At 45.1% G+C, this 20,436-nt stretch overlaps 1 protein-coding gene across 1 annotated transcript in view; it reads left to right on the top strand.

Moving 5' to 3' along the window:
- The window catches only part of SERPINE2 (serpin family E member 2), a 60,069-nt gene that overhangs the window by 24,421 nt on the left and 15,212 nt on the right, over positions 1-20,436 (top strand). Inside the window, exons 2-4 of the mRNA XM_053597586.1 lie at positions 7,403-7,683; positions 10,333-10,560; positions 16,878-17,075. Coding sequence (XP_053453561.1) covers positions 7,425-7,683; positions 10,333-10,560; positions 16,878-17,075 — 685 coding nt within the window. The 5' untranslated portion in view covers positions 7,403-7,424. The remainder of the gene's footprint in view (positions 1-7,402; positions 7,684-10,332; positions 10,561-16,877; positions 17,076-20,436) is intronic.

The following is a 20,436-nucleotide window of genomic DNA, read 5'->3' as shown; positions in this document are numbered from 1 at the left end:
TCATTTTATAGAAATATTTTAACTTAATACATGAAAGAAGGAAGGTTGGGATTATAATAGCACCTACCATTTGGCAATCCTAATTTTAAAAAATATACTTTGGGGAAAAATCATGAGTAACTTGCTAGTACCAAAAAGAGAGACAGTCAGCCACTGTCTCCTGATTCCAACACCCTCTATAAAATATTCTTACAAAGGAGAACATTTACTTGAATCTGAGCAACCTCTAGAGCTGGTTGGTCAGAAAACTTCCCATGAAAGGTCAGAGAGTAAAGGTTTGGCCTTTGCTGGCTATACCGTCTCTGTTGTGACTTAGCAATTCTGCCTGCTCAGCTCACTATGGTGGCACAAGTGCAACCACAGACGAAACCAAAGGGGTGGCCAGATCTGGCTCATGGACAGTAGCCTGCAGGCCCCTCCTCTAGATCTGCCAATTTATAGGAAGTTCAAAGGACAGAGGAATTTGTTAATAGCATTGAATGAAGGCAGTTCACAAAATCCAGCCTGGAGAGTGTGGCGCCCGTGGCTCAAAGGAGTAGGGCTCCGGCCCCATATGCCAGAGGTAGCAGGTTCAAACCCAGCCCTGGCCAAAAACTGAAAAAAAAAAAATACAGCCTGGAGAAATGTAAGACAAATAACCTGGTTACTTTGACAAAAATTTCCAGGGGCTCGGTGCCTATAGCCCAGCAGCTAGGGTGCCAGCCACATACACCGGAGCTGATGGGTTCGAACCAAGCCCAGGCCTGCCAAACAACAATGACAACTACAACAGAAAAATAGCTTGGCATTGTGGCAAGCACCTGTAGTCCCAGCTACTTGGGAGGCTGAGGCAAGAGAATCGCTTAAGCCCAAGAGTTGGAGGTTGCCGTGAGCTGTACCAAGCACTCTACCAACGGTGACATAGTGAGACCCTGTCTCAAAAAAACCCATGAGAGAAATAACCAGTTGTGATCTGTGGAGTTTATTTAGATCCTAATTCAAATAAACTACAGTACATCTTAGTATGGGTACAGGCGAAACTTACTAAAGGCAGAATACAAATGTCTACATACAATAACTAAGAAAATGCCATGAAGGCCACATTGAACAGTTTGATGAGAATATTTCAGATTGTATATGAAACCAGCACATTGTACCCCTTGATTGCACTAATGTACACAGCTATGATTTAACAATAAAAAAAAAAATTAGAAGGCAATCAGAAAAGTATGAGCATAGACTAGATATTTCACATTAAGGAGTTACTGAGTTTGCACTGGGATAATGATACATGGATATATATTTTAAATCCTTAGGTTTAGGATGTATATTGAAATATTTTGTATCATATTATGTCTATAATTTGCTTCAAAACCATCTTTCATTTGAGACGAAATAAACTAAGTCATGAGTTGGTGATTGTTTTATCTGGATGTTGTATGCTCAGGTTTATTATATTTTTGCATATATTTGAAATCTTTCATGATATAAAAATTTTTAAAGTATGTACATTTTAGGTGGGTGAGCCTAAAATGATTCCAGAATTTTGGGAGGTGGGAGGATTGCTTGAGGTCAGGAATTTGAGACTAGCCTGAGCAACAACATAGCAAGACCCCATCTCCACGGAAAATTAAATTGGCCAGGTGTGTTGGTCTGTGCCTTGAACAGTCCTAGCTGTTCAAGAGGCTGAGGTAAGAGGATTGCTTTAGCCCCGGAATTCAAGGTTACAGTGACCTATGATTGGGCTACTGCACTCCAGCCTCAGTGACAGGGAGACTGTGCCTCTTAATAACAACAACAAAATATATACATATGGTATATATACACATTTTATTAAATATATCACTTAAAATTTTTTTTAGAGAATTAGAGGCAGTGGAATACTTTCCTTCATTAAATATTGTGGGTCCTCTTCAAACAGGTCTGGATTATCTGGCTAAGAGATGGAGCCTGAAGAGTCCTTCCAGTGCTTTTCCCCCACCCCGTGGTTTACCTACAACTAATCTGTTATGCTACATAGAATAGACAGATAACATATTATCATTTACTCCTGTGTTATGTGTAAATCATATTGTATTTGTAAAAAAAAAAAAAAAAAAATCATTAGGTAAAAAATGAGCTGGAGCTGAACCTTTCATGACTGGCTCTCATGGTCTCCATTGTTAAGTTGATCGGCACTGGTTCCAGGCCCAGGTCTAGCCACAAATACCAGCCTGGGGAGGTGACAGGAATGGCAGCAGCTGGCCGGGCGTGAGGCAGCAGGGAGCAGCGGGAGCATGGCACACAGGAAGGCAGATGCCCAGCCCCTCATGATGGCAGTGGTGCAGAATGTTTCTCAAGGGTGGGGTAGGTGAGGGGTGGGCACAGTGGGACCAGAGCTGCTGTTCTTTATTTTTCCTGAGAGTAAGTCTTAAGTTCAAGCTTGCATCTGACATTTTTTTGACTCATAGTTACTTAAAAATACTTTCAGAGCTCTCTGTATTTCAAACTAAACAGTCGCTGGGTCAGTCCTGCGAGTCAGCCTCTGATTTAGTGTCTGCTGACCGAAAGGCCCTAACTGAGCCTGTGGGCACTGGGACTCTAAAGTCCCTGGCTTCTGTGAGCTTCCAGTTTAGCTGCGAGGAAAGAAAACATAGTTGGAAAACAACTAAAATGAGAGGTGGAAGTGGAAGTTGGGTAGGATTTCAAAGAAGAGGATAAATAGCCCCATCTATCAGGAAGAACTTCACAGGGGCATGGAAGAGGGAGTTGAGGGGACAGCTGGGTGTCCTTAAGTGGAGGAAGGCAATGGACCAGACTTGGGAAGGCCCAAGGCCTGTCCATACGGAGCATGAGCCTTTAAGAAGCGAGTCAGAACCAGTGATCCACCCTGGTCCACCAGTGGAAGATTTTCCTGAATAATAAGCACTGAACAAATTCAATGCCCTGCTGAATTTCTGTTTCATACTTTCAACGGTGTGAGGATTAGAGCTGCAGATCTGAGCATTACCTGTGTTGACGTGAGGAAGCCATTAGGTCTGGGGAGAGTGTGTTCCTCTCACGTCTGCCATCAGCCAGGCAAGCATTTATAAATGTAGAGATGTATTTTGAGTCTGGCATTTACAAAACTTCCAATGTGTTATTTATTATACTAAATTATGGTTAAAGCTCAAAGCAGTACCCAGTTACTTTGGAAACCTTCTCCAGGCTGGGTGCAGTGGCTCAGCACCCTGGGAGGCTGAGGCAGGGGGATCCCTTGAGCTTAGGAGTTCAAGACCAACTTGAGCAAGAGTGAAAGCCCCTCTCTGGTAAAAAATAGAAAAACTAGCCAGATGTTGTGGTGGGCACCTGTAGTCCCAGCTATTTGGAAGGCTGAGGCAGGAGGATCCCTTGAGCTTAGGAGTTTGAGACCAGCTTGAGCAAGAGCCCCATCTCTACTGAAAATAGAAAAACCAGCCGGGTGTTATGGTGGGCTCTTGTAGTCCCAGCTACTTGGGAGGCTAAGGCAGGAGGATCACTCGAGCCCAAGAGTTTGAGGCTACTGTGAGCTGTGATGACGTCAAGGCACTCTACCCAGGGCACAAAGTGAGATTGTATCTCAAAAAACAAACAAACAAAAAAAACTTCTCCACATTGGAAAGTGGAAAGGTTTGGAGTAAGAGAAAACATGAGGAGAGAGAAACCCAAAGATTTCTCAGGATAGGCCTGTAGCAATGGCGTTATTGACAGATTTAAGATCTTCCTTCAAGGATGGCCTAAACTAGAAATTTATTTTTCTGTGAATTGTGAAAACATTATTTAAGAATGGAAACCCTTAAACAGATTCGTGACCTTCTGTCTTGATGTACACAACACATTTGAGCAATACTTTTATTCTTTCTCACTGATTTGAAAGTTTAAAGTATAATTTCTCTTAAAAATGAAAATAAACAGGAGGTTTCTATGTTCTTCCCGTCATGGGATCTGCTTGTTCTAGAGATTAGCATTTCAAAGCTTCAGAACCCCAAGTTATTTCATGTAAAAGATTGTATATTTGGGGCGGTGCCTGTGGCTCAGTCAGTAGGGCGCTGGCCCCATATACCGAGGGTGGCGGGTTCAAACCCGACCCCGGCCAAACTGCAACCAAAAAATAGCCGGGCGTTGTGGCGGGCGCCTGTAGTCCCAGCTACTTGGGAGGCTGAGGCAAGAGAATCGCTTAAGCCCAGGAGTTGGAGGTTGCTGTGAGCTGTGTGAGGCCACAGCACTCTACCGAGGGCCATGGAGTGGAACTCTGTCTCTACAAAAAAAAAAAAAAAAAGATTGTATATTTGGACATGTGTACTTAGGAATTATACAGGCCTAAAGCAATTTATGGATCAACACCCACTTCACTGGCTCCTGAACTTTGGAGAAAAGTGAAAGCTTATTCTTAGACATGTGTATAAACCAGGTGAGTAGATGAGGGGGCATTTGGCCTGGGAAATCGAGGCCAAGGAGCAGTTATGCCCAGAACATCAATCAAAAAGAGCTCTGGCTCCAAGTTCTGCTCAATCCTAACACTGTCCAAAATGCTGCTATGAAACCTTACATAGACAGCTCTCAGAAACTTCCTGAGTCCAAGAAACCAAGAAAAACACCATGACAGCTTTCCTCCATGTCATAATGAAACTGTTCTTTTAGCAGAAATTCATAACCAGGCAAAATTCTGTTAAATAAGATAGCCATTTATTTGGAAGACTGTCCTTGCGGATGCCAAGACATTGGAGCTGTTAGATTTCTCACTGTCACTGATCTTTCTGCCCTGTCTTACAATGTTCTATATTTATCTGTAGTATTTAAGCTCATCAACTTCAGGCTACCAGAGGTAGAGCCAATTTGATGGCTTTTATGCCTTGAGAATGCAAATTGAAATGTTTACTCAAACATTCACTAAAGCAAGAGCGTTGCTTTGGGGATAGGCTTACAGCTCAGAGGTCAAGACGGAGATGGGTGACGTTGGCACCAAGTCGCTGGATTTTGACCATTAATGACAAAGATTGTACAAGTTATTTTATACTTATGAAGACTTTGTGATATATTAAATTTTAAAGGGAAATTTATTGCCCCAAAGAGAGACAGACAGAAAGAAAAGAAAGAAGAAGGGAGAACACAATTCTTAATTTTTAGATGAAAGGAGTAAAACTTCCCTACTTAGGATTTGGAAGTTCTCCAGTGGCCGGCGGGCTCCAGGAAACTCAGGGGATTGTCATGGTATTAGAGCCAGTCCTAGGTGCCAAAGTCAAAATAGGCCACACTGGCCACTGTCAAGCCCCAAGTAGGAGCGTTATGTAGGTCACTTACATGTTTTGAATTTAGACAGGCTGAGTTTACACAATTGTTTTACAATTAAGCTCTGGAGAAATACCCAGTGTTCTACATTTTTTAAAAGGTACTTGTTTTGCAATATATAAGAAAAATAGCAACATTAACTTGAATGACCCAGGGAGCCCTCCATGTGCTAGGGAGCCAGGCAGGGGATTCTGTCTGTCCCTGTCCAAACCCAGTGCGGCCTCGTCCCTCAGAGCGCGTTTGGGGCTGGCAGTGAGGATCAAGATTAAACACAAGCATTCTCGTAGCCTCACCCAATAACCACTATTTTGATACAAGGGAAAAAATTACAGTAATTAGTCAAAATAGAAAGAACTCACAAACCATCAGATTCAATCTCAGTATTTAGCGAACGTTGACTGTGCCTAGAGGTGGGAAGCACAGAAAGTGTAAGCAAAGGAAGGTGACACGGCCCTTCTGGCCTCTGGCCGTCCTGTCCCCTGAGCTCCCACAGACACTAGGTCTCTCTCCCTCCAGGTCACCTGTCTCTTGAAAGGCTCCCTTCTCTGTTATTCTCCGCAAACACTCCCAACCTCCCACACATAAATGCATGTGACAAGGGGGACACATTGGCTCCATGGGAGACGTGTGCTTAGCAGGGAAGAAACCAAATTAGCAGCGTCACGAATTCTGCTTTTGTTTTACCAGCTGCTACTGTTAAGTTCTTATTTAATGAAAGTATTTGCTTTTCCATAAATACATTTAAATGTCCTACCTCTTCCTTGTCATAGCAGAAGAAAGCTCTGCACGCGGTAATCAAGGAAAGAAGCTCATTTAAAACAAACCACTGTGATTGAGCGCGTCAGAGGAAGCAACGCCCCAGCCTCACAATGTATTAATTCACCAATTGTTCTGCCCTGTTAAACAGGTGATAGCTTAAAGCTGTCACTTAAATTTATTTTAATTAATGATTCTTTCATTTAAAAAGTAGTATGCTTGTGGTAAAAGAGTCAAGTGCATGTGGTTATAAGATAGTCATAGCAACTTGAGGGATTCAGTCCCTTCTTTAAAACCCTCCGGTGACTTCTTTTGACTCTCAGCATGAAATCCAAGCGCCTTTCCTGGCTCTCCAGGCCCTTCCAGATGTGCTATCCTTCCACTTCACCCTCCTGTCCCACCTTTCTCCTCCAGGCCCTTGACTTCACATCCACACTGGCCTCTAACACACCCAGCTTATTCACGCCTTGGCCCTGCTGTGCCCTTCCCGCACCAGCATGTGGCTGGCACTTTCTCACCTTTCAGCTCCCATTGCCTGGCTTCCTAATGCAGAGGTGGTCCCCTCGACCAACTCCCTAACAGGGCCAGCCCTAGGCCCTCATTGGCTCACGTTGCTTTGTTCTCTTCTATTCTATTGATATTTGTTCCTGGCCTTTATTCCTCTCTGAACTTTATAGTTTGCTGGGTTTTTTTTCTGTCTCCCTTCTAGATTGTAAGCTCCACAGGGGCAGGGGTCTTGTCCATCTCATTAACATCATATACCCAGCACTTAGAAAAGGGCCTGGAAGGTCAGGCATGGTGGCTCACGCCTGTAATCCCAGCATTCTGGGAGGCCCAGGCAGGTGGATTGCCTGAGCTCAGGAATTCAAGACCAGCCTGAGCAAGAGCGAGGCCATGTCTCTAAAAAACTAGCTGGCTGTTGTGGTCGATGCCTGTAGTCCCAGCTACTTTGGAGGTTGGAGCAAGAGGATCACTTGAGCTCAGGAGTTTGAGGCTGCTGTGAGACATGGCACCACAGCACTCTACCCAGGGGAACAAAATGAGACTCTGTCTCAAAAAAGAAAAGGGCCTGGCACACAGTAGGCCCTCACTGTATATAGGCTTCATTGGATAAAGGGTAGTTATAAGAATTAAATGATGATTAGTATAGGTTGAGGCTCAGAGTAAGGACTGGACATTGAGGTCTGTCTCCCTCCCCACCTCCCCAGCACGTGTGCCAGAGATGGATTTAGAGTGGACTCTTCTGCCCGAAATGTATTCACATGGCATTCAATAATGTATTCACATGTCAAGCACAATAAGTCGTACTTAGTTAAGTGCAAAGTAGTGCCCCCAAAGTCTCATTTCAGTATAATTTAAAACATTTTATCTCATTTTTTAGGTTGTCCTTGCCAGAAGGAACCATGAAGTGGCATCTGCCCTTCTTTCTCTTGGCCACCGTGACTTTGCCCTCCATCTGCTCCCAGTTCAACCCCCTGTCTCTCGAAGAACTAGGTTCCGACACAGGGATCCAGGTTTTCAATCAGATCGTCAAGTCAAGGCCTTATGACAACGTTGTCGTCTCCCCCCACGGGATTGCGTCGGTCCTGGGGATGCTTCAGCTGGGGGCCGACGGCAGGACCAAGAAGCAGCTGACGACAGTGATGAGATACGGCGTGAACGGTGGGTGGACACCACGCTCTCCACAGGGGATTTCGTCCATGACTCCTGTGTCACGGAGACTGCACGGTTTGGGTTTTGCTTACAGCCCCAAGAAAGAGAGCAGCTAGATGCGGTTTCACTTGCAAGATCTGAAGCTTAGGGCCAGCCCCTTCTTCAGGTCAGATGCTGCGGTGTTGGAAGTTGGGAGAACTGGAGTCTGGTTCCCTGTCCTGTCACTGTGGGGCTTGGGGTCAGTCCCTGACTCCCAGTGCTCCAGTCCTCTCATCCCACAGAGAAAACTTCCTTTCCCGTTCACCTCCCCGGTGTTCGAGCTAAACCATAACTTATAAAACATATGAGCAGGGAACACAAGGTGGGGGTGTACCACAGTGACTTGTGGGGGTGGGACCGTCCTGGGTCTTGGCTGTGGTGGTGTTGCATGAACCTGCCCGGGGGGTTAGAGCCTCGTAGAGCTGCCCACACATGCAGGAGCGTGTGCAAAGGTGGTGAAATTGGGATAGGCTCGTGGACTGCACCATGGCAGCATCCTCCAACAGTGACGGCACCACAGGGAGAGGGGAGTGAAGGGCATGGGGGACCCCTCTGCATGTTGCTTTGCCACGTCCTATAAATCTATAATTATTTCAAAATGAAAAGCTTTTTAGCAAATCACAGTGGGGAAAAAACCTTTTGTTACATTGAAAGGAAAGCCCGTTCTCACGAGTTGAATTGCATGGGTGTTCACGGCCTGCATTTTGTTCAGGCTCAGGGTTCTTGCTCCTCAGAGGCATCACCCACCTGCCTTCCCACTCGTGCGGGGCATCAAGGGGGCAGGTCAGGCACTGGAGCCCTTTCTAGCCACCAGCACGCACCATGACCTTGAGCAAGTCACAGGAACTGAGGGAGTTTCCCTGCCCATGTCCTTGCATCACCACCAGCCCTAAAACTCTGAGCCTTTTGACTGCCTTGTCACCTTCAGCTGGAGAGTGAGATGACAGAGGTAGGGGTTGTGCTCGACAGCACCTCGCTCCAGGCTGCCTTGGACCCTCTTCCCAGTGTGGCCTCCAGGGCTGCATCCGGCACCCGATGCCTGACCACCCTGCCCTGTTGACACAGCATTAAACTTCTGCATAAGTTTGGAGTATGTTCACCTGTTGGAAACACAGAGGGACTAAATACTTGAAAAACATGCTGTTCTGTCCGTTGCTTGGAAGTTCAGAAAACTTGGTAATTTATAACTTCATGGTGAATCACTGCTAAAATTTATGGCCTTTCCTCGTGTCACCCAGGCCCTGTTGGCCAAGACTGTTCCAAAATAGCAACTGGGCTTCTGTTGTTTGTTTTAATGCTGACCCGCATTAATTGTAAGTCATTATTCCTGAAGTTGTGACGACGTTGACTCGTCCTGCTTGGCCTTGGAAGTGCCTTAGCCTCCTCGGCTGGCTGTTCTGAATTGTAGAATGGGCCTGTGCCCCCTGCTCTCCTGAGAGGGGTCAGGAGAGGTGTAAGAAAGGGCCGTGCACCCTGCAAACCCCTGTACTCTCTGTCCCCTCTCTGTGGACCACAGGAAGACTTTGCCCTGCCTGACTAAGGCGTCTGAAGAAGAAGCACATTCAGAGTAATAAATCGGCTCTCTAGGAGACCATCAAGGTGACTCTGGCAGGAAATTTTAGGACAGTGTCATTTTGAAAAGACCCCAAGCAATGAAGAAAGACACGTAATTTGAGCTCTCTGCAGAAACACATTTCTTCCTTGTAAGTTATTTTCCTCTTTTCCATGCTCTCAAACTAAATGGAGCATGTATGAACGGCTCATGTGAAATAAAGCTTACATTGCCATAAAATTAATCTCCTTATTTTTTGAGCTTGATATCTAGTAAAAATCACATTGTTCTGGATGATGGCACATGGTAATTTTTTATAGTCTTTCTAATGCTTATTTTATTCATTTTTTTTCTCCATAGTAGAAAAAAGAAATCAACTTGTTAAATCTTCGGCAAGGAAGGAAATAGTTGAAAGAGGATGAATTAAGAAGTTCCTTTTGAGTTATTCCCCCATGGCTGCAGCCCTGAGGAGCGTGACAGCAGTCAGGGTAACCTGGGCCCAGAAAGGCCACCAGGAGAATGAGGTCTACCTTGGGAAGGTCTTGAGAACACTTCAAATGTGCCTGTTTTGATGCAGAAGCCAACTGATTTTTCAGACCTCTTTAATAGTGACCCCACCCCACTGTCTTAAGAAAAGCTCCTGAGGCTCAGTGCCCATAGCTCAGTGCTTAGGGCACCAGCCACATACACCAAGTCTGGCAGGTTCAAACCCAGCCCGGGCCAGCTAAACAACAATGACAACTACAACATAAAAACAGCCGGGCATTGTGGTGGGCACCTATAGTCCCAGCTACTTGGGAGGGTGAGGCAAGAGAATCGCATAAGCCCAAGAGTTTAAGGTTGCTGTGAGCTGTAATGCCATGGCACTCTACCGAGGGCAACATAATGAGACTCCATCGCAAAACAAATAAATAAATAAAAGGCCTCTGACCAAGCAAAGACTCTGCCTCTTGCTGCCCATACTGTCCTCTTTGTGCTGTTTTTATTTGTTGTAAAACGAAAGTTTTTTTTTTTAATTTTCTGAATTCTCATGGAAATATTGCTGTATTTTCTGACTTCTCCTTTAGGAGTTGGCAAAGTGTTAAAGAAGATCAACAAGGCCATCGTCTCCAAGAAGAACAAAGATATCGTGACAGTGGCCAATGCTGTGTTTGTCAAGAATGGCTTCAAAATGGAAGTGCCTTTTGTTACGAGGAACAAGGACGTGTTTCAGTGTGAGGTCCGGAACGTGGACTTCGAGGATCCAGCCTCTGCCTGTGATTCCATCAATGTGTGGGTCAAAAACGAAACCCGGGGTGAGTGGCTGGAGTATTTTGCATGACCGTGAGCTTTGTGAATGAACATGTGAGTCAGAGTCCGAGGTTCTTTTTTTTTTTTTTTTGTGGTTTTTGGCCCGGGCTAGGTTTGAACCCGCCACCTTCGGCATATGGGACTGGCGCCCTATTCCTTGAGCCACAGGCGCCGCCCAGAGTCCGAGGTTCTAACTGGTGTTGGCAAGTCCCTCAGTACCCCGGGCCCCAGATGAGCTCTGGTCCTTCGTTCTTAGCAGGACTCAAGACGCAGTCTCTCGTCCTCCCCCCGCTGAGCGGTTCGCAGTGTGGCAGGGTACAGGTGCCTCCGGCTGTGTCCGTGCCCGAGCCCTTGGCTGGAGGCCCCTTCCTGCTCTGCATCTGCCGTCCCCTTTGCCTGCAGTGCCTCTTCCTTAGATTTCTCTACTCACCTTCAGGCCTTCTGCTTCCCCCAGTGCCAAGACATAGGCGTCCCTCATCGTTATGATTGGCATATCACACCCTTCAGGAGCCCCTCCATTCTAGCCCTTTCTACGTCACACAGTAATACTCACTGCAGCGTCGCTTCTCCCATTAAAGAGGAAATATTTAACTTTGATGTTCTAAACCTGTGAATGTGTAAGCCGGAGGTCCAGGTGGAAACACACGGAGGAGCTGTGAGTCTAGAACAACAGGGGAAATGCAGGTCTGGGCACCTTCTCCTGTAGGGAGTTAGCGTCACCGGAGTGGACACAAAAGCTCAAAGGGAGAAGAAGCCCAGAGACAAAACTCGGGCCATGTTTCTCAAGTGTGGTTCCCGGCGCACCTGCCTTGGAATTACCTGGGTTGTGTGCTTAGAATGCAGATCCCTGGGCCCCAGACCATCCCTGAGGGAGGGGCCGGCAGTCCCTACTCTGTCTCTGCTGTCATCACCACAGTCATATCCTGAATGTTGGAGGACCATCAGCAGAGGGAGTGACAAGCTAGACAAAGACTGCTCAGGGGGCGTGGAGGAGACCCAGGATGCCAGTTTCCATGGCATCCTCCCTCGTTGGAGCCTGGATGGTACAGTTCTGGCTCCCTTCCTGAAGCCAGGGTTGATCAGGAGGCCGCAACAGTGAGGATGTGGGGCGGCGTTGCCAGGCGGCTGGAGGCTGCAGCCAGAGAACAGTGTCTGGAAGCAGATGCACTCGGGACTGGCCTCTGATCCTGACTCTGGCCAGAGACTGCAGGACTGTAGCAAGTCATTGCACCCTCTCAGCCTTCTTTGCCTGTGGAATGTATCATTAAACCACATCAATGACACCACTAGATATTTAAACATGGAGACCTAAATAGCACTTTTGATCCTATCATACCCAACTCTCCCAGTTTATATAAATAGCTTTAATGCTGTCTTTACTATCCCAAAATGAGACTCATAGCTCATATCCCCTGTGCACACATACGCACATTTCTAAAAAATTAGCACAATGGAAAACAAAACCAAAGTAATTTATGCATGCAGTTCCACAGGTAAACCCTTGGGTACAACTTGAACATATAACAAAAGTCGTCAGAGGCTGAGATTATCTGGGAGTTGAAAGCTACAAAGGCTGATGGAGGCAGCTGTGCAGCATTGTACGTTAAAAGGATGGGCTCAGATAATTATAGGGAGGCAGATATCCAGAGGCACGTTTGAAAGTCGTGTAGGAAGCAGGGTGGTTCTTCATAGCGTGGGACTGCATTGAGCACTGCAGGACATGGAGCATCTCTGGCCACTACCCACTCAACCAAAGATGCTCCCCCAAGTTTTCAAACTGACTGTTGGGGGTGACCTGCCCCACTGAGAGGAATTTGAGTACCTGATGGAGCTCAAAAGGACCTTGGGGCTCCATGGGTTGTGTCCAGAAGATTGCCAAGCCTGTTCCACGGAGGCACTAGTTCCTTCCCTGAGACAGTGGGAGAGTGCAGCATGCAGGCCCTGTGCCGTGTCCCCATGACGGTCTGGCCTGCTGGCCTGATGTACTGTGTGTTGTAGCCACACAGGCCTCCTCCCGGTCCCCTCACCAGCACCCTGCTCCCCCTGCATCACCATGGGAGCGGCCTCCTCCCGGTCCCCTCACATCGCAGACCCTCATTCAAGCATTCTCACTCGTTCTCACTAGATAGCAGGTAGGTATCTGCTCCCCCTGCACCACCATGTGAGCGGTGTGGTAGTTGAAAACACAAGCTGTGAGTTGGAATCTCAGTTTGGACACATACTAGCCGTGTAGCCCCGGGGCAAGTTACTGACCATTCCTGTGCCTTAATGTCTTCATCTGTCCAACGGGGAGACACACCGTAATGCCTACTAGGGCAATTCCCACGACACTAAGGCTGTGGCGAAGGTATGTGTAATAGACATGAAGCGTGCACAGAGGGGCCGGCACTTGGGTACATGTTCAACTGCTGTGAGCTGTTTCACAGCTGCTGGCTCAGGTAATGCTTCCCATCCTCGCCAGATCTCACCATCCAGACCAGGTCTTCCTCTTTTTTTTTTTTTATTATTTTTAATATAATTATACATTCATGCTGTGGTGGTAATAACTTTATTATTTGTAGAACTATGTTTTTCAATTGGCTCATAACAAAAGGCACAATCCAAAAGGACACACCAATATTTACAACAACAGTTTTAAACAAATGTGGAGAAAGGACCAATTTGAAGTGTTAAACAGGAAACATTTGAATGTGGATCAGCTTGAATATATTTTCATTCCAGGAAACATTTTCACTTTCAACATTGTCTGATCTTACTCTAGAATTGATCTTGCAGTTCTAGGTGCCCAGTGAGTTTTCTTTTTTGAGTCTCAAGCTGTCGCCCTTGGTAGAGTTCTGTGGCGTCACAGCTCACAGCAACCTTAGACTCTTGGGCTTAAGCAGTTCTCTTGCCTCAGCCTCCCAAGTAGCTGGGACTACAGGTGCCCGCCACAACACCCAGCTATTTTTTGGTTGTAGTTGTTGTTTGGCAGGTCCGGGCTGGATTCGGACCCACCAGCTCTGGTGTATGTGGCTAGTGCCCTAGTCACTTGAGCCACAGGTGTCAAGCCAACAGTGAGTTATTCTTAATATCCATTCAGAAGATAACAATTATAATTAAGCACTTACATGGCTGGATAGCTAAAGAACTCTGAAGGTCTCCCTCTTACTTGTCCTCATAGCCTCGAGTGAGTCCACCTCAACCTGTTTGTTAAAATGGCAACTTGGTAGTTTTCTGAGCTTTTTATGTCATGTCCACCTAGCTCTAATTCATAGCTCTTGGAGGGCAAAATTCCTTTTGCTTTCTTAATTAAGACAGTAGTAGAGGAGCGGCACCTGTGGCTCAAGGAGTAGGGCGCTGACCCCATATACCGGAGGTGTCAGGTTCAAACCTGGCCCTGGGCCAAAAACTGAAAAAAAAAAGTAATAGAGGGTGGGAGGGGGTGGATGATGAGTAATTACTCAATGAGTACAATTTACATTACTCCAGTGTTGGCTGTACCAGCAGCCCTGACTTCATTATGAAATACCTCCATGTTATGAGGACAATTAATGACAATTAAGGTTATGGGGGGGGGAAGCAGAAAGAGGGATGGAGGGAGGAGGGTGGGGCCTTAGTGTGTGTCACACTTTATGGGGGCAAGACATGATTGCAAGAGGGACTTTACCTAACAATTGCAATCAGTGTAACTGGCTTATTGTACCCTCAATGAATCCCCAACAATAAAAAAAAAAAAAAAGAGAAAAAAAAAAGAAATACCTCCATGTAACAAAATCACACTCGTACCCTATATATTTACACAAATCAATAAATGAATAAAGAACATTTTAAAAAAAAATAATGAGTACCTGGCACATACTAGATATGTGGGTATCCGAGAATGGATGGATGCGCATCTGTGCCGGTTATTAATGGCCGGCTTTCAGGTGCCCCTCACACCTGGGTGAGCCTTACCTTTCTCTCTGCATGCTGTCTCTTTCTCTTTGTCTCCCACAGCCCCTTATTAAATCTTAGTCCCACTGGTGGTAGTTGGAGGAATCATGTGTCTCTACAAAAAGATTTCTTCAGATACTGTGGGGTACTGACTGTGTCCCGAACATAGTGGTAGGAATGAGAAAAGTGGAAGCCGGGGTGTTGTCACACAGTTCACAGTTTCCTTGGGGCAAACAGATGTGTTACAATTGGCCAGAATAAAATACCACAGGTGTCATGGTAGCGCTACACGTAGGGCTTTACAGAAATCGAGAAGAGAGCCATCTCCTGCGAGGTGGGACGGAGGATCAGAGAAGGTTTGGAAGGAGAGGGGACCATGGAGCTAGGCCTTAAATGCCAGTAAGAACTAGATGGGGAGTGTTCCCAGCAGAGGCAAGAAACAACGCTATTGGGAACCAATTCTAATGAGCTTGCTAGTGGGAGAGCACAGAGTTCTAACTTCTTTCCCACAGGACAGAGTCTGTGGGCAGAGGCCAGTCTTGTCCTGAACTGAATGATGACTATTTATAGCTCCTGAGTTGTCCTTCCTGTTCCCCACTTAAGGTGGCACTGGTGCCCCCTTGTGGAAGGAGTGAGTGGCGAGGAACCGGCCTCAGCACAGGGTGGGTGCGGGAAACTTGACAGTGTGCTTATTTATCATGACTTACGTGCACCGGATCCTGTCATAGCTTCACTCAGAGGGACTTAAAGCTCTCACTGCTGAATTAGATATTCTTACTTCTTCAGAAGCAGTTGATTTTACTCTAGCCATTTAAATAGTATAACTTGAATTTACATTCTGCATATATGTATATGCATGCATATATATTTGGGCTACAAAATGCAGTGAACTGGTTTTTAATAGCTTTGGGCATTACGGATCCCTGTTAAAACACACACACACACTCACTTACACAGCTGAATCTTAAAAAACCAAGTACAAGGAACCTAAATGGGAAACCAGAGCTTCAACCAGAGATAAAACTTTGGATTACGAAGGCTCTTTGCTCCTTCATTCCTGACACATAAGATGGACCATTTCCAACATCTTGTGAAGAGCATTTTCCTTCAAAATTAGATGTTCTTCTAGGATAGACCCATCTTTTTTTTAAATTATATTTTATTTTTCGGGCGGCGCCTGTGGCTCAGTCCATAGGGCGCCAGCCCCATATACCGAGGGTGGCGGGTTCAAACCCGGCCCCGGCCAAACTGCAACCAAAAAAAAAATAGCCGGGCGTTGTGGCGGGCGCCTGTAGTCCCAGCTACTCGGGAGGCTGAGGCAAGAGAATCGCTTAAGCCCAGGAGTTGGAGGTTGCTGTGAGCTGTGTGAGGCCACGGCACTCTACCGAGGGCCATAAAGTGAGACTCTGTCTCTACAAAAAAAAAAATAAATTATATTTTATTTTTCATTGGCACATACTAATTGTGCACATTATGGGGTATAATGTGATGCTTTGATACATATATTCAATGTATAATGATAAAATTAGGGTAGTTTGCATATCCATTACTTCAAACATTTATCATTTCTTTGTGCTGAGAACATTTGAAATCCTCTCTTCCAATCTCTATCATATTAGCATCTAGCTTGAAGCCTGACCCATAAATATAGACACTGGTTTTTGGTTTAAGTTACACTTTAAGCAATTATGAGGCCTTGTGATATCCAGGGATTCCAAAATAATCCTCGGCATTTCTGAGTGTTAAAAGAAATGAAGAGAAATCTTAAGAGAAATAAAGCCTTACCCTAGATAACATTGTTTAGGCAGAAGTGTTTATTTTTGGCTTGGATTAAATCAACCCAGCGCTTCAAAACAAAGAACAAACTGCTTATCTTGTGTTGACCAAAACCTCTCACTGGAAATTAATTAGCAAAAAAAAAAAAAGGTGTGTGTGGAGGGGGATTATGAACTACAGCTAATTTGGTTAAGTAAAATCTTCTAAAGTATGGGCTTATAGGAAATTGGCAGTAAAAGAATTTCTTGATGAAAAGTTTGCTAACCCTTAGGGTGGAGCCTGTGGCTTAAAGGAGTCAGGTACCAGCTCCATATGCCAGAGGTAGCGGGTTCAAACTCAGCCCCCGCCAGAAACTGCAAAAAAAAAAAAAAAAAGAAAATGTTTGCTAACCCCTAACTAGGGATTTCTTAACTCTTTTCCAGTTCTCTGATTTTTAAACTTGTTTTTAACTTTAATTTTTAGCAAGGGGGAAGAAGAAAACTGGAAAGTACAAAAGTGTGTTTTTGAAAGTTTCTTTTTAAAATCCTCTAAGAATCCCTTTGATTTTTCATTCTCCCTGACCAGCAGCCACCATTTGCCCTCAGCTCAGCCACCAATCCTGAGGGCCTTTCTTGTTTGCTCTTGGACTTCACAGGTATGATTGACAACCTGCTGTCCCCAGATCTGATTGACGGGGTGCTCACCAGACTGGTCCTTGTCAACGCAGTGTATTTTAAGGGTTTGTGGAAATCGCGGTTTCAACCTGAGAACACAAAGAAGCGTACGTTCGTGGCAGCAGACGGGAAATCCTATCAAGTGCCCATGCTGGCCCAGCTGTCTGTGTTCCGCTGTGGTAAGTTCACGCCTGGCAAGGCCTGCTCTGTGCAATGGCAGAAAGGCCCTTGAATGTTTCAACCTAATTCAAGGGCAAAATCCGACTTTTATTTTTGAAATAAGCAGGATGCTGAGAGGCAGGATTTTTTTTAAAGCTCCTGGTAAGTCTTTGTGTTATCTGCAGAGGTTGAATGAATACGTCGCATGTGCAGGCTTTTTGATTGGAAACTTAAAAGGTAAAAAGGACAATTCACAAAATAAGTATAAACAGGACTTATATTAAAATATTGTCAATTCTTTTGCAACACTACATTAGCAAATTAAAAATAAATGTAAAAATTAGATTTCTTTCTCGCTTATGAGATTAACAAAAATTGGAAAAATTGATAAAACCCAGTGGTATCTCCAATGGGGGGAAAGTGGACCCTTTGAATAGACTGTTGGTGATAGGGATCTGTGATCCTGCTCCAGGGAATTTATACTCTGAAGATAAACACACACTGGCAAATAAACAGCAGCCAGACACAAATAGATAGTGGACATGTGATCAATTTATATTCATAAAAGTGGTAAGATTATATAATATTGTACATGGTTGATTTTAGAAAACATGTTATAGAACCACAAATGCTGATTAATTTCCCTTATGTAAAATACTGTCTTAATGTTCATACATCCATAGAGATTGGTCTTAGAGGATATTTAGTAAAAATGTTAATAGTGACAAGATTTCAGACACATTGTTTTTCTTTATTTGAATTTGAATTTGTTTTTAACGTGCATCTGTCGGTTTTGCAGTAGGGGAAAAAGATGACCAATGTCTGCTGTCATTATCACAGCACAGGTAACCAAGCCTGGTGACTTTTTTCAAATCTAGCTTCACTGAAACACTGGTCCAATTTAAATTAATCTCTTTTTCCTCTATTAGTTAGCCTTCATATTTCCAGACTCTATGTAGGCCTTTGAGTCCTAAATATTACCTTTGCATATTCAGTTGCATCAACTCTAAACACATGCGAACATTGCACCAGCTGCCTAATTCTTGTAATTAGAGGATGACTCACGCGCAGGACACAATACACAAAGTCACTTTCAGTCATCAGTCAGGCTTCTGGGATCAACGTTGACATGCAGTCAACAATGTTCCTTAAAAGATGATATGTAGGGAGGGGGGTGGGGCCTTGGTGTGTGTCACACTTTATGGGGGCAAGACATGATTGCAAGAAGGACTTTACCTAACAATTGCAATCAGTGTAACCTGGCTTATTGTACCCTCAATGAATCCCCAACAATAAAAAAAATAAATAAATAAATAAAAAATAAAAAAGATGATATGTACCTCAGGGCCCCACGGAAAGGTGTTGTCCTAACCAACTGAGAATAGTAAGAGCAAGCTCCCCTGGACCGTGCCCACTCCCAGGCTGGTCACCCAAGAGAACTTTGCCGCAATCCCAGCGGCTATGCTGCTGGCTCATAGGCAAGGCAAAGTGATTTCATTTTAGGGGAATTTTTAAATGTACACACTCCACAGTCTATAAACAAATAAAAAGCAAGGGGGCCTCGTTTACTGTATGTGTCTTTTGCTGAAAAAAAAATGACAAGTTATTAGTTCAAGATTAAAACGCAAGGTTTCAACAGACATTTCCATGAAAGTTTAAAATGTTTGTTTTTACAAGAATATATATTCTTCCCTTGAGTACATAGTCTGTTCCCAGACAGAGTTACATCTCAGGGTAGCTTTTCAGTTAAGAACTGATCGGTCTAAGAATATACATGTGTGTGTTTTACAGAAGGTGATAGCCAAGCCCTTTCCTACCGTCAGTCACACCCTCTAGGCCCCGCAGGGGCTGCAAATGCTCCCTCCTTCTCCACCTGCTGCCATGCTGTTCTGGGCACCCAGGCAGCTGCAGCAGGGGCTCCCTCACTCTCTGGCTTCGTGTGGGATTGTCTAGTGGGGACCAGCAGGTGGCAGGGCTGAGGGAGGAAAGAGAGGTCAGGACACAAACTCCCCTGCTCTCTCCCTACAGAACCAGTGGAGCTCTGTGGCCTCTTCTAAGGCTCAGCTCCTGCCAAGTGTTCCCAAGAGCTCTCTCTCCCTCTGGGTCCCCACCCCTCCCCACTCCCAGCCTAAGGCTGGCGGTGGTGCCCACTGTTTGTAGCTCAGGGAACTGTCTGCGCTGTTTGTCTATATTCTACCCGTGGTTTGTAAACTGCTCAAAAGTGACCCGATTTGATGTCTTCCCTGTGTCCTGTCTACCCCGACTGTTCTGTACTGAATTCAGAGCAGGATGGGAGCGCGTCCTGCTCAATGTTCTCGTTCCCACACTTGGGAAGTTTGGGGGCGCCCTTCTCGCACTTCCATGCCTGTGATAGGGTTTTGCTGAGTAATCTGGAATTGGACCCAGCTCGTCTTGTGGGCCCTGTGGGGAGCCGGAGGGCATCATACGTTCCCTGGCTTCTTGCTTTGGGCAACAAAGCAGCTTATCACCCTGACACAAGGCAAGTCAGTCTGGTGGGGCCGGGAAGGTCCCCAGCAGCCATGTTTTCAGGACTGCAGCCCGCTGTTCCCTCACACTCTAGCCAGGGTCCCATGGCCTGGGGTGCCACCTGGGCCTAAGCCAGGCCTCACCACTCTCAGTCACTTTGCCACAACATTGTCATTTAATTTATCTGTCTCTTGACCCTCTCCCAAGATGTCATGAAAATCCCTGGGAAGACTCATGTGGTAACAGTAAGGAGTGAGGGTGAAAACAGAAGGGGAGGGAAAAACCCTCTGACTTGTGCCCCCCAAAGTGTGAGCACCTCAAGAACAGAAACTTTTCTATTAAAAAAAAACTTGTTATTTTTAATACAAGCATATTTCATGCACAATCTTGAAATACACAGTAAATAAGTAAACCTTTCCCTATTTTTATTTCCATTCCTGGGATTAAACACCCCTATTAAATGCCAGGTTTATAATTTGAGAACTTTTCTATGGATATTTATAAAATATATCTGTGAACCTTCTGAACACACACAGGATTAAACTGTGATTTCTATAATCTGCTTTCTTCATTATGTAGTATATCATAGAAAGCTTTTTATGTCAATTCATGAGAATGTACCCGATCCTTCTGTCAGCTGCATAATATTCCACACAATAGACATATCACAGTATCCTATGGGTGGCCATTGACTTTTTCCCCATAATAAAAAACACTGCACTGAGTGTTCTTGTATGTAAGTCTTTCATCCTGTTATCAGTACGTATAAAGGTAACTTTCCTTGAACAGGAATTGCTAGGTCAAAGTTGGATTTTTTTTAAGTTATGAATTTAGATATTAGAGTCTTACATTTTGAAAAAGACCACAAAGAATAACCAGATTTATATCCCATCT

Source organism: Nycticebus coucang, chromosome 7 (assembly GCF_027406575.1).
Source record: "Nycticebus coucang isolate mNycCou1 chromosome 7, mNycCou1.pri, whole genome shotgun sequence".
NCBI classification, from domain to species: Eukaryota; Metazoa; Chordata; class Mammalia; order Primates; family Lorisidae; genus Nycticebus; species Nycticebus coucang.
Note: the sequence above shows the minus strand (reverse complement) of the source record. Positions and strands in the feature narration are given on the sequence as shown.